The sequence below is a fragment of the Acyrthosiphon pisum genome, chromosome A2, assembly GCF_005508785.2.
Source record: "Acyrthosiphon pisum isolate AL4f chromosome A2, pea_aphid_22Mar2018_4r6ur, whole genome shotgun sequence".
NCBI classification, from domain to species: Eukaryota; Metazoa; Arthropoda; class Insecta; order Hemiptera; family Aphididae; genus Acyrthosiphon; species Acyrthosiphon pisum.
Genome location: NC_042495.1, coordinates 116,115,905 through 116,126,497, shown reverse-complemented (window position 1 = coordinate 116,126,497; position 10,593 = coordinate 116,115,905). Strand labels below are relative to the sequence as shown.

Genomic DNA, 10,593 nt, shown 5'->3' with positions numbered 1-10,593 from the left:
TACGTAATTAGTATGAATTTGTACGACCATTTTTGAAATTTGTACGCAATTCGTTCCACGAGAAAAATCCATTTTTTTTGCTGAACTGTTAATTATTGATGTGACGATAAGTACCTCTACCTAACAATCGAAAACTTTCGATCCACTGCCAATACCTAATATTTATTATTTACCAATGTCCTACTCACACGGTCACACGGTGTATTTACGATTTACGGTACGTATTGATAGGTTTTAATTATTTTTACGAAACATTATCTATGTTCAGTGGAAGGTATATAATTTTAGATCTCGTTTGGGGATTATTATTGTTATCGCGAGTTTCATTTGATCATTTGGTTTCAACGATAATATTATTATTCAATTACATATTATTTTCGTCTCTTCGTATTGCAATATTACATTTCGTTCAGCTGTTTCATAATTCGGTTGTTGTTACTTGTTATTAAATGCGCATTAAATTGTAATCCTATAACCGCCTGCCGGTCATGACGTGATTCTCTGTGATTGTATCTATATAGATCACACTCTGTAGATCTTTCGGTTCGTCTTGACAAGTTAAATAATGCAATGTAAAAGCCATACCTAACAATGTTTAGTTGGGTTAAAATTTATTTTTAAAAAAAATCGTCACAGATTCATAAGTTATAAAATTATAAGTGTTTTCGTTAAATTTGATGTTCCTAAGGCCTGCGAAGAGTCAGAGATTTTACATCAACGAAACTGTAGAACACAAATATTTATTCAGTTTATTAATGAATTAAAGAAAACTATCAACTTAAAATTTGATATTAATACTTACTGTTGACTGTACCTCCTCAATAAACAAAATATGACTGCTCCAGAAGAAGACACATCATATTCAAAGTTGCCTATTGAAGAACGATGTGTACACAAGGTAATTTTTTTTTTTGTATTATATTTTTGGTGTATAATAATGATATATATATTATAATGATTAATTTATTATTTTAGAAATGTATAAGTTTGTTTATTTTAACTACCGACTTATACATATTAATATCTTTTGATACTGGTATTACATAACAAATTTTACATTTATAATTATACCAATATGTAAATCGGTACCTTACCCATATTATTTTTAAGTTGTGGAAAGCCAGGATAAGTGCTTATGAAGAAGCTGTTAAATTGTTTGGACAATTGGATGAAAAAGATCACGAATGGAATAAATTTATTGAGATTATAAAGAAATTTGTTATTGATAGCAATGCGATTGCACAGGAAAAAGGCCTTGAAGCCACATTGGTTTTTGTGAAAAACTGTGCTACTGCTGGACGGTTAGTTGAGTGTACCTAATTTTTTTTTAAAGATCATGTCATATTATGTTGCACATTTATTTTACAAATAGTACGGCCGGAGATGTCATGGCTGGATTGATAACAAAATGTTATGGTGCACCAAAATCAAAAACTAAAGATATTGCTATACAAATAACATTGATGTTTATTGAAATCGAGAAGCAAGATGTAGTAATAGAAGAATTAGTTAAAGGACTGGACCATAAATTTCCTAAAATTGTTTCAACTTGTATTAAAGCTGCAACTCAAGCTATTAAGTAAGTTCCTACATATTAAATTACTATTACATAATATATATTCATTATTATTCATTGTTAAAATTGTTTTGTTGTATTAACTATAGAGAATATGGATCAAAAGTTTTAAATGTTAAACCACTGCTGAAAAAATTACAATCAATACTTGAAGACAGGGATAAAAGTGTTAGAGATGAAGCAAAATTGTTGGCAATTGAAATTTATTCTTGGATTGGGCCTACACCAGTTAAAGCTAATTTGTCAAATCTAAAACCTTTACAAGTATAAATATCAATTTTTCAGTTTTAAACTTGGAATGATTAATTAAAATGATTAATATTTAAATCAGATTCAAGAGTTAGAGGAAGAATTTGAAAAAGTTATTGGTGACAAGCCACGGCCAACACGTTTCTTACGTTCTCAACAAATGCAAGCAGCTAAAATGAATGAATTGACTGCTAATGAAGGTAAACTTCATAATTTGTATTAATACTATACTTCTACAATTAATGTATAAAACTTTGTACACTTAATAATAATAGGTGTAGAGTTGGAAGAAGACACTGACGAAGTTGATGATGACATTGAAGAACATATTGATCCCGTAAATATACTTAGCCAGCTAAATAAAGACTTTTATGAAAAACTTGAAGCGAAGAAATGGCAAGAACGCAAAGAAGCTATAGATATGCTAGAAGGAATATTATCTAAAGCTCTAAAAATAGAAAGTGGGGAATACGGAGATTTAGTTAGAGCTTTAAAGAAAGTAAAAAATCATATATTATTATTTATTCTAAATCCTAGCATAATATTGTTTATTAATAATATGTTTATTTCTAAAATAAAAAAAACTCAATCATAATATATGGTTTGAATGTACTTCAACAATTTATTTTTAACTGTTTTAATTTTTAGATAATTACAAAAGATTCAAATGTTGTAATAGTTGGAATTGCTGCCAAATGTATGACTATGTTAGCTAATGGATTAAAAAAACAATTTGAAACTTATGCTTCTGTTTGTATACCAGCATTGTTAGAGAAATTCAAGGAAAAAAAACAAAATATTGTTTTGCCACTAAGGGATGCTGTCGATGCTATCTATTTAAGTGTAATTCAAGCATTTAAACATTTAATAATCGTTATCATTAGATCAATGCTAATAAAATAAACAATTATTATTTCAGATGACACTTGAATCTATTCATGAAGATATTTTAGCAGCAATAGACAATAAAAATCCATCAGTAAAAGCTGAATCAATTTCATTTTTAACTCGATGTTTTACAAAATGTACACCAGCTATTTTAAATAAAAAACTGTTGAAAATTTTTACGACAACATTAATTAAAACATTGAACGAATCAGGTAAATCATTATTAAACTATTAATATAATGAACTTAAAATTTGAAGTGCTTTATATTATGTCCATTTTTAAAACTATATTTATATTTATTTTAATTTTACTTTGGTTATTGACTTAATTGGTAAGACTTTTAATCTACCTATTAAGATAACGCCAAACCCACATGTGTGGTCTCCATCTTACTTTTACTTATTAATAATTATTAAAGCTAATTTGCTATATTGTATGTTTGTAAGGGTGATACAACGCACGAGGGTTCAGTGTCCTCTTGTATGTGGAAATTATTATAAACAATAATTTATAAAAATAATGGTTGTCTTGGAACTTAATTTTGTTTTTACTAAGATAGTTGAAATAACTATCTGATAAGTATCATATAAAGATTAAAGTAGCTTCGATAACCAGGAAGTACCAATTATAAATTTAATATTGGTTGGTATTGATTTTTATTTGTATAGATCCAATTGTTCGAGATAATTCTGCTGAAGCTCTTGGTACTGCATGGAAAGTTGTATCAGAAAAAAATATTGTTTCTTTTTTGACCAGTGTTGACGCTATAAAACTTTCCAAAGTAACTAATATATGAATACAATCATATAGTTATCAGTATATATAAGTTGAAGTTTTATTTTTTTTTTAAAATCTTTTTGTAGATTAAAGAAGCAGCAGAAAAAGCTATTATTATTGCAAAACAATCAACTGTTGTTAAAGAACATTTTTCAAAACCTAATAGTATTTCAACCATTAATGTAGAAAAAAAAGCAATTTCTAAGACTAATAAAAGTACCGCTTTAAAAAAAAATCTTGCAACTAGTAGTAAATCCAAAAAGCCTCCTGGTATATTTTTGAAACTTATCTGTAATACAATAGTATCTAAATATTATATACAATTTATGAATCATCAGGTGCTTGTAAAGTATTATCATCAAATAATCATCTTCCAATTGACAGTGAAAAAGAAATCAGTGACGATGAATTGGAAGAATTAGCTTTAACTTTCTTGTCCCCTGAAATTTTAAGCGGCATGATTGATACAAATTGGAAAACTCGTTTGTCTAAAGTTCAAGAATTTTCTCAAGTATGTGTTAATTTTAAGTGTTATTTTGGTTTTATTTTATTGTGTACTTAACATTTACTTTAATTGTTGCAGATAATTGATGAAATAGAGTCATCCACAGTTAGCAGTCAAGTATTAATCAAATTGTTGATCAAGAAACCGGGTATTAAAGACAATAATGTACAAATTCAAAAATTGAAACTCAAGTGTTTGAAAAAAGTTATTGAGAAGTTTTCTATAACCAGGTATATTGTTATTGTAGAGCATTTAAAATCATTTAGTTTTTTTATTTATGTTGATGGTGTACTTATTTACCATTAATTGTTTTTAGTAGTAACATGGAATGTTGTATACAAGATATTTCTTCATTATTGGGTGATACTAAAAATGGTAACTTAGCTAGTGAATTATTGACTACCTTTGCTGATGCAACTCGACTGGATCTGATCTCTAATGTTGTATTAAAATATGCATTTTCTGTTCAAAAAAATCCAAAAGTTCAGATTGATGCCCTCAACTGGCTTTCAGGTGCAATCTTAGAGTTTGGATTTGAGTAAGTTTATTATTTACTTTTTAATTTCATAACTGACTATCAATTTTTTTGATTTATACAAATATTATATTTTATACTTTATTTATTTACATTACAGCATTACACCTAAATATGTAATAGAGTATTTAAAGAAAGGTATCAGTGCTTCTAACCCCCAAGTAAGGGTGGCTGTTATTTCTCTTTTGGGTGTTATGTATCTGTATGTGGGTCCTCAACTAAGTTTATTTTTTGAAAATGAAAAACAAACTTTATTGCAACAAATAAATGCAGAATTTGAAAAGGTATGATTAGTTTTTGTTATAATATCTATATAATATTTTATTATTACAGATTTACACTCATATTTTAATAATGTTGTTTAACAGCGCCAAGATGAAGTTCCTCCAAAACCAATACGTGGAAAAAAAAGTAAAGGATCTTCTGAATCATCAAGTGATGATGAAAAGCCTGATAATGAAGTTAATGTACGAGATATTGTCCCTAGAGTTGACATAACACCTCAAATAACTGATGCTTTGATAAATGAATTTTCAGATAGAGATTGGAAGGTAAGTAGAAAGTCTTTCAATGAGTATTTTATAGTACAAAATACAATTTTGATTTTTAATAGGTTCGTTCTAATGCCTTAACTAAATTGAAAAAAATTATTACTGAAGCTAAATTCATAACTAATAAATTGGGTGAAGTAAGGGAAGCTTTGCAAGATAGGTATAAACTGTTCATATTATATATACTTAAAAACAATAACAAATATTTTCATTATTATTATTCATTGTTTAATTAAAAACTTTTAACTAGGATAAGTGATTCAAATGCTCGCCTTGGTTCGAATGCAATCAATTTAGTGGAATTAATTACTATAGCCATGGGATCATCTTTTAAAGTATATATAAAAGGTTATTTACCTGGCATATTAAATGCTTTAGGTGATTCAAAGGTTAGAACATCTGCATAGTTTGATTAATTATATATTTAAAAATTTAGTTGGATAAATACTTAAATTAATATATTAACTTTTTCAGACATTTAAATGTCAAAGTGCTCGTCAATGTATGAATACTTTTGGAGATATATGTGGTTATCGAGAATTTTTTGGAGGCGATATACTCTTGGATGCATTAAAAAACAATTCAGTGACACTACGATCAGAACTATGGACTTGGCTTGCAGAAAAATTGCCTATTAGTATGATTTTAAGTACTGCTAAATGTTTATATTTGCTTAATTTTTATTATTTTCATATAGTTCCTGTGAAGACAATTCCGGCTGATGAGTTAAAATGTTTACTCCCTGTTTTATATACAAGCCTTGAAGATAAAAACGCCGGTGTTCGTAGTGCCTCAGAAAAGGCTGTCCTTGGGTTTATGATGCATTTAGGTTATGCTTCTATGTATGGTGCTTGTGAAAAATTAAAAGTAAAATTTATAAATAAATAATTTTTTTCAATTAAAAATAATAATTTTTATTTTTGTAGCCTATGTCAGTCAAGTTGTGTAGAGAGAAATTGGACAATGAAAGACCAAACTTACCAATTGAAAAGCCTAAAGTTGTAAAATCTGGTGTTCCTCCAGGTACTTTGGTTAAATCAAAAAGTTCAAAAACACTTGCATCTAAAGCCATTACAAAAGTAAACAAGGTACTAAACAATATTTATACTTTGTATATTATTAATATACTAATCAATTTTCCTGCATCATATTATATTACAGTACAGATTATATTATAAAACATATTTTAATAATGGTATTGAGTAAAATTAACTTTTGATTTTGTTGTCCTGTTTCGAAATTAGGTAAATGTAAGGTCATTATTTAACTGGCCACATACATAAATTTAAACAAACTAAAGAGGCCGGCTCAAACCATAAGTCTTATATTTATTTTAAATTTGTTTTTGTTTTTTTATAAAGGAAAACGTTATTTCCCGTGCACATGTGACAACTGGAAAAAAGAAAGAAGACGTAGATAATAAATCATTGTTTCAACAAAATAACTTAAAACATCAACGTGATATTGATGAACATAAATTAAAGGTATGTTTTTTTCTAATCTTACTATACATATTATAGTCGCGCCAACGAAAACTGGCCGGTGACCCCCGTGACCCGCCCACCCGGAAATGGCCGCTAGAGTCGCGACGGTCACCGACCAGCTTTCGTTGCTGCGACTTAAGTTAAAAATACGAAGATTTAAGATAATTTTAACAAAACATGAAAAGTATTCAAAGTATATGTTAATTTTCAGTTCTCTATTATAGTACTTACTTATTGTACTAAGCTGTATAGACTGTAAATAAATAATAATTATATAAATAACTAGGTAGGTATGAATTATTAAAATATTTATATTTTGAATCTTCTTGATACATAATGTAGACTTTAAAATGGAATTTTGTAACTCCACGAGAAGAATTTGTTGAACAACTTCGAGAACAAATGTTAACAGCTGGTATTAACAAGGTGTTAATTACAAACATGTTTCATTCAGATTTTAGATATCATCTTAAAGCCATTGAGTCTCTTTCAGAGGTATTTTCAAAATAAATAAATTGTATTTAAATTATATACGTTGTTCGAAACTAAATTTATTTCTAATTTTCTAATTAGGACTTTATTACAGCAGATGATAATTATTTACCATTAATTAGTAATCTTGACTTAATCCTGAAATGGATAACTTTAAGGTTTTTCGATACTAATCCATCGGTACTTTTAAAAGGTCTTGAATATTTACAACACATATTTAATATACTTATAACCCAAAAATATGTTCTGCACGATACCGAAGCATCAAGTTTTGTGCCATATTTAGTAAAAAAAGTGAGTAAAAATAGTACCTAACTGTAAAATATTATTCATTACAATATATTTCTTTTATTTACAATATAGTTGGGTGATCCAAAAGATATAGTAAGGAACAATGTCCGAGCCATATTAAAACAAATTGCATTTGTATTCCCAAACTCAAAGATATTTCAATATATTATGGAAGGAATAAAATCAAAAAACTCAAGACAGCGTTCAGGTAAGTGTTGTTAGTTAATATATTATTATTTTTTATTTATTTACATAAAAAGATTGCTTGAATTAATATAAACTATTATAATCAAATTAAGTATTTTTAACAGAAGTATAAAGCTAAATCAATTCAATGTCATGTTCTGCTTTTTTTTTTTACTACTTTTAATATAATTATTTGTAAACAATAAACATTAATAAAAATTACTTCAACTCAGTTTTTTGCCAACATTAATGTTTTTTGAACTTCAACAAAATGTTGATCAGATATTTATGTATTGTTTTATTAAAATATAAATATAAGGAAATTATAATAATTAATAATTTGAAAATTTATTATGTACATGTAGAATGTTTGGAGCATTTAACATCCATGGTAGAAGATTATGGTACTTCAGTGTTTCAACCTAGTGTTGCAGTGGCTTGTAAAGAAATTGCCAAAAGCATTGGAGATAGAGATAATTCTGTTCGTACAGCAGCACTCAATTGTTTTGTTGCTGCATTCTTTTTGCATGGTGAAGCTATTTTCAATTTTGTTAGCCATGTAAGAAAAATGTTATTAATAATTTATATTATTGTGATAATTACATCATACAGGCCCACCCTGGCGGCGCCTCTGATGTAATGGTGTATTCTTATGTAGTTTGTTATTATAGTTACATGTAGAAAGAGGGCATTAGCAGTTGATATTTGATAGAATATGTAATTACTAATTACTAATTTTTGGCCTTAATTTCAAAAGTGAATTATTAATTTTAATTATATTTTAACTGCATAATATATCTAAAATATCATGAAACATTATTTGATATGTTTTCAAAATTAGTAGGGATATTGATATATTATTCCATAGTTTGCAGATTATTCATCGTTATTTGTGTTTTAAATAATAAACTATTAATTTTTAAATAGATTTCTGAGAAAGATATGGGTCTTTTGAAAGAACGGTTAAAAAGAGCTTCAAAAAATAGAGTCGTGCCCGTTGCCACCATTCAGCCAACTATGAAAATTGTTCTACCTCCTGTTCAACATGTAACTAACGTAGGCATTGTTGATGGTGAAGAATATACATCAGATTGTGAAGAAAATAATGCTATACTTAATGTTTCACAAGAATCTAATCAGGAACAAAATCCTCAAAGAAATGTAAACAATTCACCTTCTAGTTCTGCGAATTCTTCTTGCACATCAGAAACTATTCCTACTACTATAGAACATTCACCCTCATCAGAAATGGAATTCAGGTGATAAAAATATTTTATTATTTCTAGCATGGCCCTATGTATTAGTTATACATTTTGTAAGATTCAATATTTTCTTAGATCTTACACTCATAGACGGAGTATGGTGGTTGTTTCCGCATTCAACATGAGTAGGGGTGTCATAGTGTTGTTTCATACTACTGCACATGTGCATAGACCCCGCCAGTTTGTGCAATTAAAAACAAAAACCGTATATATACGTAATCATCATATTATATCATGATTCATGTAAATTTCTTACAAGTTTCAATTGAATTAAACTAATTATGAATAAACTTGTATTAATTAATACTAATAACTAGTTTCATATTTGTTTTAAACGCTTTTGTTATATAGACTTATTATAATATTACATCACTGTAACACATTTTGCCGTAACTGCACCATCCATCCCCGCTACCTGCTTAGGTCTATTATAATTATCCATTTATTATACACTATTTTAATCGAAACATAATATCGGAAGGGGTTCATCTGGGTTGATGAATCAATTCTATTCTGAGCGAAGACTCCTGTCTGCCTACATTACTGATTGCTGACAATATATTTATATCATACTATATTATTCAATTATTGTTAATAACTTGAAGTCAATACTGACTTAGCATAGAAAGGTATGCTAGAAAGGTCTGAATAGGTTCGTCTTATAAATAACTCAAAATTATTCTAAATATTTTGAAAATGGCATTGTGTGTTATTTTTCAATTACAACAAAATAACTAAAATTGGTATTTTTTGTTTAAATATTTGATTTTATCCTTATTTTAATTACGCTTATAAACAAATTGTGACAATATATTATTAAATTTCTAGAAGAATAACTTGTGGAATCTTGTATTAATTTTTCAAGCTTTAAGATTGAGCCTAAAAAACTGTATCAGCACTAAAAAAAAAAGAACTTAAAAAATTAAAAAATTTTAAATATTTTAAATAGAGTCTTAATATTTTGTAATTTTAACTGAGTATAGAAAATTAAAATTTAAGTAATCTACTGTTACTGTAATGTAAAAATGGAATGTTTCATGTTTCTATGATTAATACTTTTTGAATTATTTAAAAAAATTATTGTTTACCAATCTGCTGATTATATTTTTCTATTATATTAGGCCTCAGCCTGTTAGTTTTGTTATAAAAATAAATAAATACATTTATGTATTTTTATTGTAGAATATCTAATATTGGAATCACTGGAAAAACTCAGGCCACCCGAACTCGTTTTGCTTTAGATGAAAAATTTATTCAGGAATTGGATTCAGAAGTCATTGAAACACCACAATTAGTATTAAAACCATATAACTGGACCGTAGATCACAATGAAATAAACTTTGGGAAAATATTTCAAGATAAATCTCAGTACGTATCTTCATATTTTATAAAATTACATTTAATCATTTAGGTAAATGAGTATTTCATAATATTTAGGTGTTTATTTCCTGATGGTCCTTCATTGTCTAGACCATGTTTAAACGTGAACCCATATAGTACTGCAACCATTATAAAATGTAAAAATCCACCAGCCCCAATTGATCCTATTACGCAGTTGATAAATCAAGTTACATCAATAAATTTAGAAATATCAAAAGTGGCTTTAACAAAGCTTGATAAAATGTTAACAAAACCAGAAGTAAGTATAACGTTTGATATTTTAATATATAACAAGGCTTTACACCCAAATGATTTATTCGGGTTATGGTTTCGGGTGCTTTAAATAAAAATAGAGGTTGTGGTTTCAGGTTATCTTCATTTTAAAGAATATGGGTTTTGTTTAGCCACATAGGCGG

The 10,593-nt window shown here is 27.6% G+C and overlaps 1 protein-coding gene across 2 annotated transcripts in view; it reads left to right on the top strand.

The window, feature by feature from the left end:
- Positions 1–360: 360 nt before the first annotated feature.
- Positions 361–10,593, top strand: part of LOC100166075 (protein mini spindles) — a 17,569-nt gene continuing 7,336 nt past the window's right edge. The window contains exons 1-28 of one of the 2 annotated variants that reach the window (XM_029489704.1): positions 361–898; positions 1,111–1,301; positions 1,373–1,579; positions 1,666–1,840; positions 1,908–2,025; positions 2,101–2,324; positions 2,474–2,668; positions 2,745–2,925; positions 3,383–3,495; positions 3,578–3,761; positions 3,830–4,002; positions 4,075–4,226; positions 4,316–4,534; positions 4,632–4,815; positions 4,900–5,082; positions 5,145–5,242; positions 5,333–5,471; positions 5,557–5,719; positions 5,780–5,949; positions 6,009–6,170; positions 6,444–6,566; positions 6,909–7,061; positions 7,140–7,352; positions 7,422–7,557; positions 7,901–8,094; positions 8,463–8,794; positions 9,980–10,165; positions 10,235–10,436. In XM_029489704.1, coding sequence (XP_029345564.1) covers positions 833–898; positions 1,111–1,301; positions 1,373–1,579; positions 1,666–1,840; positions 1,908–2,025; positions 2,101–2,324; positions 2,474–2,668; positions 2,745–2,925; positions 3,383–3,495; positions 3,578–3,761; positions 3,830–4,002; positions 4,075–4,226; positions 4,316–4,534; positions 4,632–4,815; positions 4,900–5,082; positions 5,145–5,242; positions 5,333–5,471; positions 5,557–5,719; positions 5,780–5,949; positions 6,009–6,170; positions 6,444–6,566; positions 6,909–7,061; positions 7,140–7,352; positions 7,422–7,557; positions 7,901–8,094; positions 8,463–8,794; positions 9,980–10,165; positions 10,235–10,436 — 4,836 coding nt within the window. In that variant the 5' untranslated portion in view covers positions 361–832. Of the gene's footprint in view, positions 899–1,110; positions 1,302–1,372; positions 1,580–1,665; positions 1,841–1,907; positions 2,026–2,100; positions 2,325–2,473; positions 2,669–2,744; positions 2,926–3,382; positions 3,496–3,577; positions 3,762–3,829; positions 4,003–4,074; positions 4,227–4,312; positions 4,535–4,631; positions 4,816–4,899; positions 5,083–5,144; positions 5,243–5,332; positions 5,472–5,556; positions 5,720–5,779; positions 5,950–6,008; positions 6,171–6,443; positions 6,567–6,908; positions 7,062–7,139; positions 7,353–7,421; positions 7,558–7,900; positions 8,095–8,462; positions 8,795–9,979; positions 10,166–10,234; positions 10,437–10,593 lie in introns of both variants that reach the window. The other variant, XM_029489703.1, reaches the window with a different exon arrangement.